The sequence below is a fragment of the Condylura cristata genome, unplaced genomic scaffold (assembly GCF_000260355.1).
Source record: "Condylura cristata isolate star-nosed mole 26May11 unplaced genomic scaffold, ConCri1.0 scaffold00002, whole genome shotgun sequence".
Classification (NCBI taxonomy): domain Eukaryota; kingdom Metazoa; phylum Chordata; class Mammalia; order Eulipotyphla; family Talpidae; genus Condylura; species Condylura cristata.
Genome location: NW_004567103.1, coordinates 9,709,951 through 9,728,953, shown reverse-complemented (window position 1 = coordinate 9,728,953; position 19,003 = coordinate 9,709,951). Strand labels below are relative to the sequence as shown.

Genomic DNA, 19,003 nt, shown 5'->3' with positions numbered 1-19,003 from the left:
GCTTCAGTTAGAAACATCATAAACATGGTTTTCAAGTCCCTGGTGAGGGCCCTATCTGGCCTAAGACTTTCCACCAATCCAATCTCAAGACAATGTGTGTGTGTGTTTGCTCTTACCTGCACCAAAGGTCTTTCCCCAACACCCCGGCGATTATTGCAATCTCAGACCTGTTCACCACAAGGCAGTCTCTTGAGGTTGGTTTCTATTGAGAAGATCAAGTGAAGACATTACATGGGAGTCCATCTTCACTCATTTGTTTATTAAGTTATTCTGTACACAAGTACTGATTACATGCTATGGGTCAGACATGGTGTTAGGCACTTAGGGTGTAAGAGTCAGTGACAACAAACAGTGGATCAATAAAAAACAGGAGTGGCTTATGTTACTGAAATTCTTCCTTTTCGGCCCTCCCTGGTGGTGCAACGGGTTAAAGTGCAGCACTAAGAAGCTTAAGCCACTTCCACATCAGTTCCATCCCCTCCTGCCCCGGAGGAGACCACATGGCACTGCAGACATCTCCTGACCCACCCGCTGCTCCCCTCAGCAGTGTGCTTCGTTGATCTGCCTGTTCTGCTCTCCGCTCTGTCTCTGGTGAATCCTCTCACCCACCGCATCTCTGGCCTGTACCCCAGTTCTGTATGAGTAAATAAATAAATCTATTTTTTTAAAAAAAAATTCTTCCTTTTCACTCACACGTCTTCTAACACTGATTCCAGATCTATGAGCACCTGTCTAGTACTGAGTCTGGTCTTGCGAGTTTCTTGGCATAAATACTGCCACATATTTGTCCTGCTTGCTCCTTGATATTTGATAGGATCTCACCTTAGCCATGAATGATTAAACACCAAATTCGTTTGCTCACAGTGGTTGAGACCTAAATTTCCATGCTCAAAATAGATTTCCTGCCATAAAGATCTTGGTTCTAGCTGCAAGTAGACTAGAGTTGGAGAACTGTTCTTCCAGGGCATGTCCACACAAAGGGCATTAATGAGCCCTCCCTTCCCCCATTACAGAGTCTTCCTACAATCATAACGGATGATGGCTTGCCTATGACACTAGTTCTATATGCCAGAAATAATGCAGATCCTTTCTAACATAGGACGCTGTCCAAAGACCCAAGTGTCTGTGAAAATACACTTCCAAATTGGACGAACGGTGTAAAATGATGTATGTTTCTACCACAAAAGTGAAATATGTTATCTGCTCTTATGAACATGGCTGCCTCTGTATAGCAAAAGGAACATGGCTGCCAAGGAGTGACTCAGCAGTTGGCACATCGGTACATCTATTATTTAATCATTCTGAGTTTTGATGTTTATTTTTACCTTTTCAAATTTAGTCCTATAACTACATGAACAATAGGGAACTCCTCCACACATAATCAGGTTCAAACTTTGCCCTAGCAGGAAGGAGGTTCCTCCTGTTCAGCAACAGCTCAGCCAATGAGAGAGGTCATCTCCTCTCTCCTAGTAACAGCTCAGCCAATGAGAGAGAGAAAGCATAGCCCAGCAAATGAGAAGCCAGTATACATGGAGCTCCCATTTTCCTCCAATGGGCTCTTTGTTTACAATAGCCTCACACCTCCCCCCTCTCCAAGGTTATAAAAGTTCCTTTCTCTAGGGGTTTGGTATGTGTGTGATTTGTCATGACACTGCCCTTTCTGAATACTTTTCCGAATAAACCCATTCATTGGTGGAATGAAGAAGGTGGAAAGGAAGGACAGGCGAGAGAAAGGAAAGAGCAGTCGATGAGGGAAAATGAATAAAATGGGCAGTGATGATTTTAATGAAGAGCAAAGAAGCTTCTAAAATTAAATAAATGCATGAGTTTCAGTAAAAATCTCCATGGAGATGACATTGAAGATGAAGCTGGAGCCGGGTTGTCTGCTTCCAAATCACAGTGGGAGGATTTGATAGGTCTGAGATAACCAGGGAGGCAGGAAGGTGGACTAGGGTTAGTTCCCCCACACACACACCCAGATTCCACATCAGTGAAAATACAAGCTTCCCTCCCTAAAAGAGTATTCACCCAAGATTCTTCAAGTGAATACATGTGTGGGTTGTGTCACCTTATGAGTCCACGGGCTAGTCCAATGTAAAAGACATAGTACCAATTAAGCCTTTGTTGGCTGGGCTCCCCATTTGCAAGCTTTGTTGATACTACATCCACCAGTTCCCCCAAAAAAGCAGTGTTGGGCAAGTTTTCATAACTGTTTATTCATTATAAATAGTAAATATTTACTGCACTTTTTACATGAAAGACATTTTTACAACACATTGTTGTTGGTTGAGGCTGCAACACAAAGATAGCACTTCTCGTGATCCACCACCCTCTAAGACCAATGTATGACCTAAGCTCTGTACTATGTCTAGTCTCACTAACTTGCTACATCCTAGTTCTTAACTCTAACAGGAATGTATTTGTGCCTACCTCGTTCATGGTTCCAAGAATAGAAAGAAATAAATAACACTGCCATCCACCTCCTTGTTCCTCTGAACATCTCAAAAACAAATTTATTGACATTCTAAAATGTCACCACGCAAGTGTATGTAAACCTCAGTTCCTATAATCTTTTAATATTGGATATCATTGTATAATTTAAAAGTACATGAGAGCCATGTGGACATTTCTGTTCTTGCCCTGCCTTTCATAGAAAAGAGAAGAATGTAAACGTAGTCATTTCAAAAGCATTATTCTCAAACACGGCCTCTAATCAAAAGGAGCAAGTCGGGTGTTGGTTGTCCAGCAAATGGCAAACATCACTGCATTCTACCACAATGAATCATGGGCTGCGAAAATAAAGCACCTGCAAAAATATAGTTCTGATTCTGTTTATATGGCCTTGGCCATTGCCAAAGCACTGGTGAGGTACACAGTATTGCACACTGATAAGCAGCTGTGGGCATGCATGTCAATCCTCTCCAACACTCCCTCCCCCGCCCAGGTTGGTTTCCAAATGAAAATGAATTGGAAAAATGTCATGCCCCACTCCCACCCAGGGAAAAAAAGCAAGCTTTTCCTCCTGCTATCCCATATCTTATTAGCAAGACAGGTCCATTGAAGACATTTATTGACAACTGGATTACAAATAAGGACACGATAACAAATAATTTATTTGGGAGGTCCTTTACATCTAGTCTACCTTCCTAAAAATGGTAGCATTATGTTTCTAGCAATTTCCAGTGTGTAAAAGTTAAGTGTTCCTCCATTCCTGCTTCATCAAGTGAGCAGTTTTAAAGTTGTAGAAGTATCAGCATTGGACATCAAACATGTTATAGTTTATTCTCCCACTATATTTGAGACATTCTGCTTGCCCAAACTATTCCAGGTAAATCACACACACACGTACACACACACTCACATACACGGAATGTTTTTGCTCTTGATCATCGGCAATACAGAGCTGGGATAATGTGATATGGAGACATGTCAAACCACCGCCTGAAAATGTTGCATTTGTCTTTCATTGTCCTGGATCTTCCTTCTCTCCTCTGCTTTTGTCCAACATGTTCAAAAGAATTTGAAACCAACTACTGGAGAAAGCAAATCAATCACTCTCCTTGGTCTCCTGTTGAGACTGCCCCCCCAACGGGTGATTTTGTTTTTTTCTGAGAAGATTCTTCATGGAACAGGGCCAGTTTTAGCTCCTAGTGGACAGTTCACTTATGCAATATCTGGCTTGAGATAATGAAAGGCACCTGAAAGGAAACACACACAGCTTTTTAGGTCATGCTGGGACAATTCACAGCAAGGGGCAAAATCAGCTACAGGCTGACAATGTCATATTTAATAACATGGTATCAAAGGATCGAGACTAATATTTTTATTCTTGAGACAAGTTTGACACAACTCTGTGTCCTTGGGATTACACCCCATATGATCTTTGGGCTGACCTCATTAAGAACATGTGTTTCTAATGCCAGGGGTTACTTCATTTTGGCCAATCCTCATGTTTTACCTAGTGGCAATCAGGTTTCATGTCTCAGAAATTAATAACCACAAGACGTTGTTGACATCACTTAAGAAAATAATCATACAAGAGAGCTCTTACTGGAACCATCAATGGCTTCCCCACAAAAGTGATACTGGAATGTAAGGTTTGTTCATGTCACCCCCTCCCATTTCTTAAAGAAGAGCTGAAAATTCCACACCTAGAAAGTATGAGGCTGGGCCCTCCCTTGTGGTGCAATGGGTTAAAGAACAGCGCTACGAAGCTAAAGCCACTTCAGCGCAAGTTCAAGTTCCAGATAGGGAGGTGACCCACATGGTGCGGCAGACCTCTCCTGACCCGCCCGCTGCCCCTCAGCAGTGTACTTCGTCAATCTGCCTGTTCTGCTCCCCACTCTGTCTCTGGTGAATTCTCTCCCTGCCCCTGCACCTCTGGTCTGTACCCCAGTTCTGTACACATAAATAAATCAATCTTTAAAAAAGAAAAGAAAGTCTGTAAGGCTTACTTTGTCCATACTGCCCATATTGGTAGCCTGTGACAGGGTCCATACTGTAGCCCGTGGTGCTATAGGTGGGTGGACAGTAGGACTGAGATGTGGGCAGACTGTCCAAGCTCTTCATATGGTCCAGTCTCTGACTGCAGCTGGCCGACACCGTGGTGGTAGGTTCCAGGCCCCCAGTGAGAGGGGAGAGAGCATAATCAGTCTGGGGCTGATGGGGTACCCCACCATGGTTGGTCAGAAGTCCCATCACCTAAAATAAGCAGATCAGGAAGCATTAGAATGAATGCAGGGAGGCCCAAATCACTCCACAGTTGAAAGAATAACTGGAAAAAGACCAGATACTAGCTCTGCAGACATCTCCCACCCAGGAGCTATCAGAGACCTCAATTCAAAGTAGCGGAGATATAACACTGTGCACAATGATAACCTCTGGCAGCTTCAGACAAGGAAAGGGGCCAGAAGATTGGGAGGGAGGGGAAAGGAAAAGGGAAAGAGGTTACAGCATGCCCCTCGTGACAAAATCAACTAGAATTTCAAAGGAGGGGAAAAGACAGGAAGAAAATAGGACATGGAGGCAAGGAGAAATGGTATCTGTTCACAGAGAATAACGTCTAACTGTGTATTCCATCTGGAAGTTTCAGCTATGATTTTAAACACATATATTCTTTTTTTTTTAAGTAAATACAAGTCAAATTCTGTGTTTAGTGCTCTCTGTGACTTTGCATTGCTCTCAAAAAAGTTCCTCACCCTGGCCCTCCCTGGTGGTGCAGCAGGTTAAAGCACAGCACTGAGAAGCTAAAGCCACTTCCGCATGAGTTCGATTCCCGACTGCCCCGGAGATGACCACATGGCGCTGCAGACCTCTCCTGACCCGCCCGTTGCTCCCCTCAGCAGTGAACTTAGTCACTCTGCCTGTTCTGCTCCCCTCTCTGTCTCTGGTGAATCCTCTCACCGCCCCTGCACCTCTGGCCTGTACCCCAGTTCTGTATGCACAAATAAATAAATCTTTAAAAAATAAAAGTTCCCCACCCTATCGTAATCACACTTCAAAAATTACAAATAATGACTCCCTCTCTCCCGGCTTTCTCACTAACCCCCACCTCCCCCCCCACCCCTAGGAAATCACACCTGAGATGACCTCTTTGAGTTGTGAGAGCTTTTAGGAAAAACATGTTTATCTTTTTGTCCACAGCATTTAACACAGTACTTGGCATTTCTCAGGGAATGAACTCAGGCAAGATAAACGGTTCTCTAAGTAACCTCCTCTATCACCTATCCTTTCATTTCCTTTCTAAACTAGCATTTCACATAAGAAGGGTTAAAAGGAAAGACATGCCTGAAGTGCAAACATGTTATGAAACATCTACTTGGGTTTGTAAATAAGCCTGGGGAGCAAGACAACTTAAAAAAAAAGTGATAACAGAACAATCTTCAGATTAGCAAACTGACATGTTTCTCCCACTCAAGCTCGCTGACCCTTGCAACTCCCGGTGATGGAAGTAAGTGGATAATTAATTTTGCAGCTGGAAAACTGCCACGGGCGTAAGGAAGTGATTTTTCTCCACTTCATACAAGTCAGTGGCAGGTCTCAACAGACATTCGAGGAAGAAATCAGTGCCCAGCTGGATGTGAAGCCTTCGCAAAAGATCATCTGCTTCAGAGTATCTAATTGCAGAAGCTACACTGCGAACCGGTGTCAACAGTCCTGCTCTGTTTGAGAACTGGTGAGGCCCGTGGAGATCGAAGTGTACAGCTAGAAGCAAGAGCTCTAACTCGAATGGAACCAGAGCTCTAACTCGAGATCCTGGGCTGTCCAACAGGGTAATTCAGGCAAGAGGGTCTTGGATCTAGGGGGTCCCAGCAAGGCAGAAGGGAGGGGCTAGTCTTGCATTCCAGAAAGCTTCCTAAATTAGATTCTAAAAACAATGAGGCCACAATCCCCTTTGGGCAGGGTTTGCATAATCCTCATAGCTAAACAAAATCTTCTTGAAATAGAGCTTTAAACTGATCCATCTTCAATTAGTCCCAGGGGATAATAAAATAAAGCGAGAGGGAGAATCTGTTGGCCACCTTCTCTGGGTTAGCATTTCTGCCTTCTTTTGAAACAGCCACTGAGTGAGCGCCCTTGCCATACCCAGTGTCCCTGTTCCCCATGTCCTCGTCTACCTGCCATCAAGCTGCTGCATATGGGAGCTGGGGAAGGCGGGCCAGTGTGGGAAAACCAACCTGATAATACCCAGGGTGTCCAAAGACAACCTCAGAATTTTCTGAGCTATGCAGTGCAATCTCGAGATCTTTTTAGTCTCTAGAAATGATTTGTGTTCCCAAAATATCATCACATGTGACAGAGCATACTTTTGTTTTACTGGGGGTTTAGGGAAAGTGAATGTCAAATAAATTAATGTGGTAGTTGGGTTCACTACTCCAGGAGACTGGAAGGAACCTGGAATGGAGGTCACCTAAGTTCCAGACAATGCTGTTGCTGATAAGTTAATAATTTCACTTTTTCACATGAAAGCCTTGAACATAGCCTACATGCACGTCAACTGTTTCCGGAATATTCTGCCTACATGGTTTTTTCCTACCTACTTACATGGGCTTTTCCTTTTCCCTTTTGTTTGACTTATAATGTTGACTTTACTGTGTACACTTGGAAGATTCATAAGCTTCAGTTGGCATACTAGCCTATTAAATATTTTATTTATTACTCATGTCTATCAGAAGAAAAGAGAGACTGTTCCACATCAGACACACATCTTTCCAATCAGCGGTATCTGTGTACCAGCCTGATGGGCAAGAATGAACCAGGAAATAAAAATATGGAAAAAAATGGGAAATTTTTTTTTAATGGAAGGGGATAATGGCACAAGGCACAAACTTGGTGCTGTAAATAAGTGGTACTATGCCAAAAACAAGCACTTAGAAAACAATTTTATAACTATATTGATTTAGAGGGGAAAAAAACATGCAGAAGCCCTGAGTAAAGAGGATATAGATCTTAAATGAATAGTGTCCTTCATGGAAATATGACTGGGAACTCAAATTGTTAATCTGCCACTTTAAAGAAACATGCACTACTCTATATGCAGTTACAGCTGAAGAGTAAGAGCAGAATTTTATTCAAAACATGCACACTCTCCCATGAGCTATATGGACATTTTTGTGATAAACTTTTCTATTCTCTGCCATACATTTCTTGTTTACATAGCTTTGAAGCCAGTAATAACTTTGTTCATGGGGGTGGGAGGAATCCATGAAGACCCTAAAAGCAACAAAATGAAGTCTTCCTATAAGCACAAGTAAGATTGTGAAGTTGATCGTGTTGCAACATTTTGCAAGAGTTGAGTCAGGAAATTTTTTAGGAGGGGATTTAAATCTAAGGCTCGGTGTAGCTGTGACAGGTTGCGGGGCACACAGGAGGAGCTGCTGGGACCGTGTTCTGAGCAACAGAAAGATGGCTCCTCAGTGCACCCGGGGCACAGCATCTGTAAGACATTCCAGGAGAGGACCCAGTGGGGGTGGATGCTGGGTGGGTGAGTAGAAGGTGAGAAGCTGTCATAGTGCAGCGAGGAAGTGAGGAACATCCCTACAGTTCCCAGCAGCTCAAGTGAGAAGGGAAAGAGGAGCAGATGCCATTATCCGCTGTTCTAGGACGTCACTGATGAAACCCAAAAGACAGAGTCACATAATGAAACTGCTCTTGAGATCTCAAGAACTGTGTAAACATGGGCGAGGAGGCACTAATGTGTTTCCGCATTTTATCTGAAATTGAGTATACTAAGTAATTACAACTACTGTGATTTATTTCACTATTTCACACTGAGAAATACACACCGGAATGTCTCATTTAAAAGGAGCTCTATGTTGGAAGGAAAAAAAATAGTGAATCTATCGATATAAAATGCATTACTTTCCCCTAACATAATTTAAAACCTCAAATCTCTGTGGAAGGGTCACATTACACTTTTATGTACATTTCTTTAAAGGCTATCGGGTATTTCATGTGGTTCAAGAGAAACTATGGAAATTTCTTTTTGCTGCACAAAGAAATTGGTAAACAAACTTCTTTCGGCGGCCAGTATGGTTATGGCGTGTCTTCCAGTCATAGTTTCTTTATAAGAATATTGTTAGCCTTACTTTTATACATGCTTTTCCTACAGCAATTTGTAATTCAAAGCCTAAAATAAAATGCTTGCTGAAAGTGCCCCCCCCCCCAAAGCTGGCAACATTTTTGCTTGATTTTTTTTTTTAATTTGTTTTGGGGAAAACTTTTTAAAATTTGAGTTGGGGGAAGCCCAACTGCTAGGTTTTCACAAACATTTTCAAAAGAAAAGAGTGAAATTCAAGGCTACAAATTTCTGTCTAAGGAACACCAATCCCATTCTCATTAAAGACCAGGTAAGGGCAAGAGATTCAATGACCAGGAAAAGAATTTTTCTTTAATAAGATCGTCCCATTAGGATGGGATGTTGGGAAAGGAATTTCTTTTTGTTTTTGGTTAAGTACAACTCTTACATGAGGCAGCTGAAAAAAAAAAAATATCTACCAAGTGTATTTATAAAGTATTACCTCCAAAAACATTTCCTAGACACAGTTGCTAAATTTTTTATGGATAACCTTTAAAAGTGAATTCAAAGTCTTAAAATAGTGGTCTAGCACAGTTCACATTATTAGAGACATTTTCTAAAGATCTCTTTAAGCTCATTCTCAAATTTCAGAACTCTAAATAGGTTGTTTATATCTTGATTGGAAGATTATATGGTTCAGGAAAAACTAACTCTTTACAATTGCTTCATGCCATATTTCTCTTGAATTAATTTTCCTATTGTAAGATTAAATATAAAAGATAAAAACCATGGACCAAATTAAGATTTACATTTAAAACAATGTGTCTGGAAAATATTTGTCTTGGCAGAAGTGTTACAGTTTTGCCGCTCAGAGCTTATCAAAAATCTGAAATGATTTAGCAAATTAGGGTATACATCGAATTGCTCCATTTTTCCTTAGAAGGAATCCTGGCTCATGTCTTTATTTTCTTTTTGTTCGCTAGTAATCAGATGTTCTTCTGATTTGACATATAATAATAGACATTTAGATGTATTTTAGAAATCCATTGTGAATTACAATTTGATATGATAAAAAGAGTTTGCATTTTTCACTTCTTTCCTCCAAAAGTCTACTGACTATCCATATATCCATATATACTTTTTAATTTGGATAGCACGTATTTCCACAACCAAAGAAAAATATTCCAGTGTTTATCCAAATGTGTTTTGCCCTTCCGGCTGCAACCAGGGTCATGTAATGGTTAAATTCCAGTGACTGTATCTTGGAGACTAAAAAGCCTACACTTGAACAGAGGAGATTTCCTCAAAATGTTGTCTTCAGATTCAAATGCCTTAGGAATTATCCTGCAGTTGATTAGCATCTAAATAATTAGATTTTTGGTCCTGTCTGTTTGAAAGCTGTAAGAGGGAAGTTGCCTGAAGGGAGAAGTTTCTCTTAAGGTAAGAACGGTGACCTTCTCACCCAGACCAAGAGTTATGGAAAGGGCATGGTTGACCTTCCCCTAACTGGTCAGAAAGTCGGTACGTGTCACATGTCCAGCTAAGCACGTCCTTCTTTTGGATTGAAATCCTTAGCGCCCATAGACAAGTAGCTATGTTTAATGCATGATGAAAGAGTATGAGTGCCAGACAAGTGTGATTCATGTGTTGCATAAATTTCCAAGTTTTAGTTGGAAAGAGCACAGTGAGGACTATCTCAGTGAAACTCTACGTGATAGATAGGTTTTAATCTCCATCCAGGGGTCAATGACAGACTAACTTTCAGTTCCTTGGAATACTTACATCTCAACGGAGCTAATCTGTTAAATTAATAACAATGTTCTTTAAGGACTGATGTCTAGTCTAAAGCTAGGCAAAGAACGAACATAGGAATGGTTTGCAAGAGGCCTGGAGACAGAGTTCACATGAAAGTAATGATGAGCTATCACAGCAGGCCCATCTATTATCAATAAAATAAAGTCCATTAAGAAAAAGTTATTCCACCTAAATGAAAAAGAATGCCAGTTAATACAGTTGGTATTTGACTAAACTAGACCCACCGTGGGCTGTAATAAAATTCTCATATGTTTTAATTCATTTACGCATGCCTGCATTTAATATGCTTTGTGACCATGTCTACAATTAATATGATTTATAAGAAAAGAACATGTGCAATATTGGGGGGATGAGAGGGGTAGCATGTGTAGTTTTTTCTTCTATGAATGAAAAATATAACAAAACGGCTCAGGAAAATCGTTGGCCCTTAGCATATTAAGATGGACTGATGGAGCCCTGAGTAAACTTGGGGGAGTTAATGATATCCTCTTATCTGACCCTGACACATTTGCAGCATGTAATTTACAGAAGCTCTGTCCAGGGAATCTTGACAAATGCTCGTAAGGATGTCAGGGCAATGTTCCATTCTAATGTAAAACAGATGCGGGTCAGATACCCTCATTCATCACTTACCACAAAGAGTCTCAAACTCTTTCTGGGAGGAATGACATTACCTGCTGTTAACTCTTCTCATTTCAGGAAATTTCTCCCCACCACAGTAGCCCGCTAAAGGATATGCAATCAAACCTCTCACCGTTTCAAAAACCTGTCTAAAAACATGACTGTGGAAAATCAAGCATATATCTTGGTTTAATTTCATGACTACTTCAGGACATGTTTGCTAAATATGAATTGACCCTTTGGGACCTAGGATTCCAAATATAGAGTTGGAAAAGCTCTGTGTTTGAACATCCCACAACACTTCAATGAGATGACCTTTAAAACTTGATCTCTATTTGCCCAAGCTAAACCTGCATTTAAGGGAAAACAAAACTGGCAGATTCACCCTAAAAAAAACATTCATAAATGCAAGCCTTATTGAACCTTAACTGCCAGCCCTGCCTGAGAGTTACAAAAAGACTCAGAAACTAGAAATTTGTTTTGCCATTTAGAAAGAAGCACCCCAATGCCCCTCCCACCCCCAGTTGGGGCAGATGGATGTTAAGCTACCTCTACTCACTCTACTGCCAAGCCCCTCAAATTTTCCCTTCCTCCAACCTCCAACCACGTGGAGGGTGGACATTCCAGTTTCTTGGGGAGGAAAGCAGTTGCCCAGTTCCACAAGGAAATTTCTTGTTTCTTCCAGACCATATGTGAAGTAGGCAAATATTTCTGTGGCTTCCCAAAGCCAATGGCACAAACTCCATCCCTGAATGCCAGAGGATCATAGAGGAGAAACTTCCTTACACTTCCCCTCATGTGAAGGAAGGTATGTCCTTCTATAGAAAGAAGAGCCAACTGAAAAGACTAAACGATACTGACTTGATGAGTAGATATCAAGAACGAACATATCCTTGAGGAAATGTTTTCTGGTCTGTTTCACAGGCTTTGTGATAAGACAGAATAAACCTTCATCCAAGAGGCATGGAAACTAGTGACTGCCCATCTCTGACACCTGAGAACACAAACTGGTGAGGACCAGAAGCTACTAAGACATTAAACCCACCTTCATTCTCTCCTTCTTTCCACCTGAAAACGTATTTGTATTCTTGATCCAGTAGCCTTGCCTCCTGCTGCACAGACAGCTCATGGAGGCGGGCAATATGCAGGCCCCACAATAAAGCCACATACACAGTTCTTTGATCTAGAGAAATTAAATCTGCCCCTGCCGATCTCAAGAAAATAGAGTCTGTGCAATTTGGTGATTAAAAGAAAGTTCCCCAAATGGCTAACTCAAAATTACTTAGATTGCCTTGTATTTTCTCAAACTTGCTAATGTGCCTGTCATCTGAGCTACCTTTTCCCTCTGTTGGTGAGAGAAAAGCAAAAGCACAACATTTATTGGATTCTCCAACCGTTAAGCAGGTAACAAGCTTCCGATGTCTCCAATTATCTAGTATCCAAGACACTGGGCTGTGTCTTTTGAAGTGCATTCATGACAATATGCTTCCGTAAAACAAAACTAGGGAAAAGAAAACAGTAGGATGGTCCCATGCCCTCCCCACTCTTAGCCCCACGAAAGACCCTTGATTCCTGGTTGTGCAGTGGATCCTCGGTTTAACTGCGATCTGAGCTAATGCAGTAGAACCAACTCATACATCTCTTTCTGAGGCCTGTCATGCCCATGAACATTAAAGCACTGCATTCTGCAGGGACATTAACATGTGTCCTTAGTTCCTGAAAAAGTTCAAGTAGAACACTTAAAATTTCGCCAGTCTACTAAGAAGCTATCTTTTTTTTTTTGGGGGGGGGGGATATTATTAAGTTCTCACATTTGCCTTCATTGTCAGGGAAAAACAAAGCCATACTTATATAGATTTTTTTTTTATCAGAGATTCAGGGAGACTTTTAAGTAAATAATGAAAGCCCTGTTGTCACAGTATTATACATTATTACTGTACTAAAGAAACATTTACACTCCCTACGGATTGTATTTCTCAGAAGAGTTATATAGGGCATTTCTTTTTAAAAATATCTTCAAATTTAGCAAGAAGATGAAACAAGCTGAGATAGTTTAAGTAACTTGCCCAAAGATACACAGCCAGCGAATGGCAGAGAAGTGCTGGAATCTAAGTAGTGAAACCATGGAATTTCTCTCTATAGTCAAGGAACTATAGCTACACTACAACCAACCCACTCTACAGGACTTCTCTCTCTTGTGTACACCCTTTTGCGCCTTCTCTAGACATTATTAAGCAGCTTATAGCTTCTTTAAAACTCGTCTTTTTCCCACTAACTTCTTATAAAGAGGGTTGGTGGTGCATTGAAGACAACATCACTTGTGAAAAAAATCAAGGGAACCATTTTAGAAGTGGAGGAATCATGTTTTCTTTCACTCAACACTTCTGGAAATGTTCTTCTAAACTCAAGAGTGTGTTTGCAAAGGCATAATAGAACATTCTGGGAAAGGCGAAACGGTGGAGGCAGTAAAAGATGAGTGTTTGCTTAAAATCAGGAGAAAGAAAGGAATGAACAAGTGAGGCTCAGAGATTTTTATGGGAGGTTAGAGAAAATAAACTGTACGATACCTCAATGATGAGTATATGCCATGATACCTCTGCCCAAACCCAAAGAAGGTGCCACATGTGAGTGAACCCTGGTAATAACAATGGGCTTTGGGTGGAATGTCAGTGGAGACTTGTCTGTTTTAGCAGATATTCTATTTGGTAAGAGGAAGGTGGCTGACGTAGAGGGCCCCCCCATATGTGGGGAAAGGAGTAGGTGAGAAATCTCTACCTGTTGCTCAATTTTGCTACCAACATAAAACTACTATAAAAAGTAAACACTATTAAAAATTAAAACAGGGCCTCCCAGGTGGTACAAGGAGTTGAGTCTCAGCACTAGGAAGCTCTCTGCAGCCATAGCAGCACCAGATCAAACCCCAGCCAGGGAGATGGCCCAGGTGGCGCGGCAGACCTCTCCTGTCTCCCCGCTGCTCCCCTCAGCAGTGGGTTTCAGCAGATCCACCTGTTCTGCTCCCCGCTCTGTCTCTGGTGAATCCTTATAACCTCCCCACATACACCTTTGGCCCACATCCCAGCTCTTGAACTCATAAATAAATAAAATAATTGTTTGTAAATAAATACAAATTAAAACAATAAAAGCTTGGGCGTTTGAGCCATAAAAAAAGGGCTCCTTGGCCCTCCCTGGTGGCGCAGCGGGTTAAAGCACTGCACTGAGAAGCTAAAGCCACTTCTGCATGAGTTCGATCCCCGCCTGCCCCGGAGGCGACCACATGGCGTGGCAGACCTCTCCTGACCCGCCCACTGCTCCCCTCAGCAGTGTACTTCATCGATCTGCCTGTTCTGCTCCCCCTCTGCTTCTGGTGAAGCCTCTCACCACCCCTGAGCCTCTGGCCTGTACCCCAGTTCTGTATGTACAAATAAAATAAAAAATAAAAATCTTTAAAAAAAAAAAAGGGCTCCTTGGCCCATGTATCAGAGCTCTGATGAGGCTACTATGCAACAGCTATATGAGGTAAAGGGATATAATTTCTAATATTTACCAAACTGTGGGTTCAGTTTCCTCTGTCTTCAAGCCATTGTTTCAATGTGTCTATTTTGGGGAACAAGCCTATGTGATGAGAAACTACTGGGTATTCAAAATTGATTATAGCCTAGGAGTTCCTCTTCTAGAAATCCCTAGTCCAAATGCATATGGATACGTTTATAATAAATGACAAGGTGGTAAGTGTTTTAGCATAGTATAAGCACAGGAAGGTGGTATTCACAGAAACTAAAAAATAAATTCTGCCTGGAAGAATCATAGAAGAGTTGACAATGAACTAGAAATTTTCCCATGTAGTCATACAAATGAAGGATCTGCTTTCTGGAGAGCTTTTAAATTTCAGAACAGATGCAATAGTTTAATTAGATTTTTAAAGCAAGCTGACCCAAATGAGACATGAGTATTTTTTGATGGAAAAAAAAGATATTTACTTTTTTAAATCATGCCTGCCTCCTTCATTAGCTCAGCACTGAAGACCGGCTGCATATTCATCTCACAGAAAAGAAATAATTCCCTTCAATGAGGAAATTCTACCCTGTCAGTTTACAAGATGCACCGTCTCAAAACTGTCCCAGCTTACTATCTCTTCCCGGTCAGCAGGACAATGCAATCACTAATCTCAGTAACTCGAGTTTACTAAGCTAGCGAAATGTCAAGAGTAATTTTTAAATATTATACTGTACATTGAAAAATATACACCTCTGATGAAACCCAGACTGTTTTGCAGAGACAGATTCTTTAGGGAAAAAAAAAAAAACAACAAAAAATAGTACACAACTAATGACTGAATCCAGTCTTCTGTGTCTGCAGTACAAAGCGCACATTCAGCTCCTAATTGAATAAATATGCAAGTATTCAGATTTCTGTAGATATTGCCATTTTGCAAATGCAGTAATAAATTAAAAGCTTTACATTGCATTCCAACCACATATAAAGGGTTGATTCAGATCACTGGCCTCACACTAGAATCCAGCACGACTTTGCTGTGTATTACTGACTACAAAAAAAAACTTTTTATTCTAGTAGCTTAGTTGTAGACTAAGCTATCACACTCAATTTTTTCTCCTCAATGGCTAGAGGAATTCAAATGGGCCTAAAAACCCTGGGGTGTTGCATTTGACTTGCCCAACATATAGGCAAAACACAGCTGATGAAGTTTCTATTTAAACCAATGCAACAGACACAAAAAGTTTTAATTCCACAAGAAGCATTTTCTTGGGTTTCATTTCAGTGACCTGATATGAGATTCCATCATTGGCTGCTTCTCTTTCTCTTTCTTTAACAAAAAAGATTTTGAGTAAAGGGTTATATGGCCCACAATTCTCCGAATCTGTAACAAACTCAAGGCTGTGGCTGGATCTGACAAACCAGGGTTCTCCTCACAGTCTGGGAGAGGAAAAACCACAGCCTTCAAAGAAAAACCCAAGGCACCATGTCAATTATAGCCTATACTGGTTCAACAAGTGGATTAACAGTTGTGTCTTCACCGCGAGCAGAAGAGCTCAAAAACCGAACCTGGCAGAATAGAACTCTGCGAGTGGCCAGCGTTTACTCTGGTATTGCTGAAATGTGCTCATCAGTAATTGCTAACATTCTGCTAGCCTTCACTAACACGGAGGCTTCTGCAGCCCTGACCTGGCTCATGGGCTACTTTCAAAAAGAAACAGAAGCTCAAACTTTTGAGAGGCTGCACCTTTGCACAGAATGCCTCTTTGCCTGAGGTTTGTTGGAAACCCAACCAATCTCTCTCAGCAAAATCGCTCATTTGTCTTCCACAGATGAAATGCTGGGAAGTAAAAAGGAAAGAAAGCGTCCTTGGTGGGAAGTGGGTGATGGCAGGCCACCTGCTCTGGATTGTTCTGGAAGATGAAGGTAGCTAAAGTCTGCAGCATGTGTGTGGAATCCACAAGCCACATGACCTGGCAATCAGGATATGTACCAAAAAAATAACTCTCCTCAAACAGGAGCTGGTCCTGCCACCAGGGCAAACCTGCCTTATTTTAAATACATTGAGACAAGACAAGGTCAAAACTGCCCATGACATCCCGGAAGGAGATTTTCTCTCTGTAGAAAAGTGCAAAATTCCCGTCACCACCTTTCTCAATGGCGGACCCAACCTACCTAGCAAGCTGTCCACCTTCAGTGGACAAAGAACCATCATCTTGCCTGGCAGCTAAGGAATTTGAGATAATTGTGAGCAGTGTGGTCCAAAAAATGACAAGCAAAATCAAAAGCAGTCTTGAGTTTTGTGTACACATATTAACACTTAAATGCTTCTCCCTAATAAGTTTCAGGATTAACAAATGTTTGTCAAAAGAAACTGTGCTGAGCAATTGAAATCTAATTTGAAATGGAACCACGACCGTCTAATACATATATGCATGAAATGCAGAAGCTGCCTAATAAGCGTAGCTGACACCAAATATGCAATTTACATACATTACACACTAATAATCTCAATTTTAATATTATTCTTTAAAAGCAACTGGATGGGTGGTTGAGTTAAAGCTTTTCTTTTGTAAGATGTGAATAAGAACAAAAGTTGATCCTGGCAGCGTCACTATTGGTATAGGGTCCCATTAGGATAGAAATCGCTCTGCCCTTTCTTAGTCTGTTTCAGAGACAATATCGCATCTCCACAAAGCTGTGATGGTTCAACCAGACTTCACAGATGAATGGCTGATAAACCTGATGAGGTCTGCAGACCTTTGTTCCTGAGACGCTAAGTGATGAGCAAACATTGAAGCAACTTGGAGTCCCATGCACAAGTCTTTATGAGAATTTTTTCTTTCCTCAACAGATTATCCATGAAATAGGACAGGTGTACTGGTGATTCAATTACTTCTTACCCAGAACCTGGACAAAATTTGCAAGGAGGCCTCTGAGCATAGTTTTTACCATGGGGATTTATTAATAACAGTTAAACATTCTCTAAAACAAAACTTTTTTTGTAATTTAAACCTATTTTCTTATTTTGTCATTGGTTTCACTCATAAACCAGAAACAAAAATCTGCCCATCTGCTCTAAACATAAAATGTGTTCATAATAAACCAGATTTATACCAAATGTATTTAAGTATTGCTGAATTGAGAGCGTACTCAAAATTTATGGCCTCTGAGGTTGCAAAGAGGACTTCCTCTTTTTAAGGAAGAAAATGCTTAAAATGAACATAGAAAAGGCTCAGAAAGCTTCTTGGATATCAAATGGCTCCATAGGAAAAAAAAAATGTCAATGATATAAGAGTAAATGAATCAAAACCATATGGATCAAATTTTCCCTAAAATACACAGTTTGAAAAATTAAGGAGGAAAAGTGCTGGGCAAAAATGTGTTTTAGGTTTTACCAAACCCAAAACATTTGAAGAATCATTTGCAATGGTTGATGAACCCTAAATGCAGCCAAGTTGGCCCATTTCTATACACTACATAACAATACAAAAAGCTTCCTAGAAGTCATCTGACGCACTGATACTGCGCCTCACTCAAGAAATCATTCGAAGCTGTCACCAAGGACGGTGGGTTTTGTAGACAGCGCGTGGGGCTGGCATGAAATGATAAAAGTTTGTTCATTAAATTGGCCTGGTTTTGGGGGGTTTCTCTATGTGTGTTTTGGAGGTGGGGGAGCAGTGGGGGTAATATATCTTGCAGAGGAAAGTTAATTAGAAGAACATGGGCCAAATGTTAATTAGTCTCACATCGTGAGCATCTGTTAGTGCTTCCTTAGCACGCCGGATCCCAAGTCAGCGATCCTTTCTCTCTCCTGCACGTGCACGAAGGTGCTGGTAACATCTCATCTGGTTTAGACCGAAAACTCACAGTCTCTGCTTCCCTGGCCCTTTTTTTTTTTTTTTTTTTTTGGCCCTATTGCCCAGAAAACACAACCCTTCAGAAGAAAGCAGCCACACCGAGAGCTCCAAAGTTCTTTTTTTTTTTCTGTCAGTGAGGGTTTTGTCATTCACTCTGTCTGCCCTTAAAAGGGTTATGTAGCTCAAATAAAAAGCAATTCAGAGACAGTAGAAGATGTGGAGGTGATTCGCCTTGTTGCCACTCTCACAGACCATGAGAATCTCAAGTTCTCTGACAGATCAGGCATGAGAAGAGCCAGGCCAGCAGGAAAATCAAGGTGGGTGTCGGTGCCAGAGTCCATGGGAAATGTCTTCGAACATGATGCTTCTTCAGCAAGTGAAATGTGTAATTTGTGTTTATAGAAGAATTAGGAAGAACGGGAAGGAAGATGGGTTTGCCTCTTAACTCTGCCAGTAAGTCACTTAGATGATTGTGACGCGTAGGTCTTGTTTTTCCAAAAGTAAAATGGGAATATACCCCAGATACGGTTAGTGGTGGGCCTCAAAACAAAATGAACCCGCCAACAATTAAATCGGGTGCCATCCCTTTTGGCAGCTTGGGGGAGGCTGTAACTAAAATTCCGAAAGCTTGTATCAGCCTGTGAGACCCGGCAAGTCAAAAGCACACGTTAGCGTGTCACTGTTCTCAACTGACTAG

At 41.2% G+C, this 19,003-nt stretch overlaps 1 protein-coding gene across 1 annotated transcript in view; it reads right to left on the bottom strand.

Annotated features, from left to right (window-relative positions):
* Nucleotides 1-2,251: 2,251 nt before the first annotated feature.
* The window catches only part of PAX3 (paired box 3), a 97,162-nt gene continuing 80,410 nt past the window's right edge, over nucleotides 2,252-19,003 (bottom strand). Inside the window, exons 8-9 of the mRNA XM_004674241.2 lie at nucleotides 4,455-4,701; nucleotides 2,252-3,698 (exon numbers count right to left, since the gene is read on the bottom strand). Coding sequence (XP_004674298.1) covers nucleotides 3,664-3,698; nucleotides 4,455-4,701 — 282 coding nt within the window. The 3' untranslated portion in view covers nucleotides 2,252-3,663. The remainder of the gene's footprint in view (nucleotides 3,699-4,454; nucleotides 4,702-19,003) is intronic.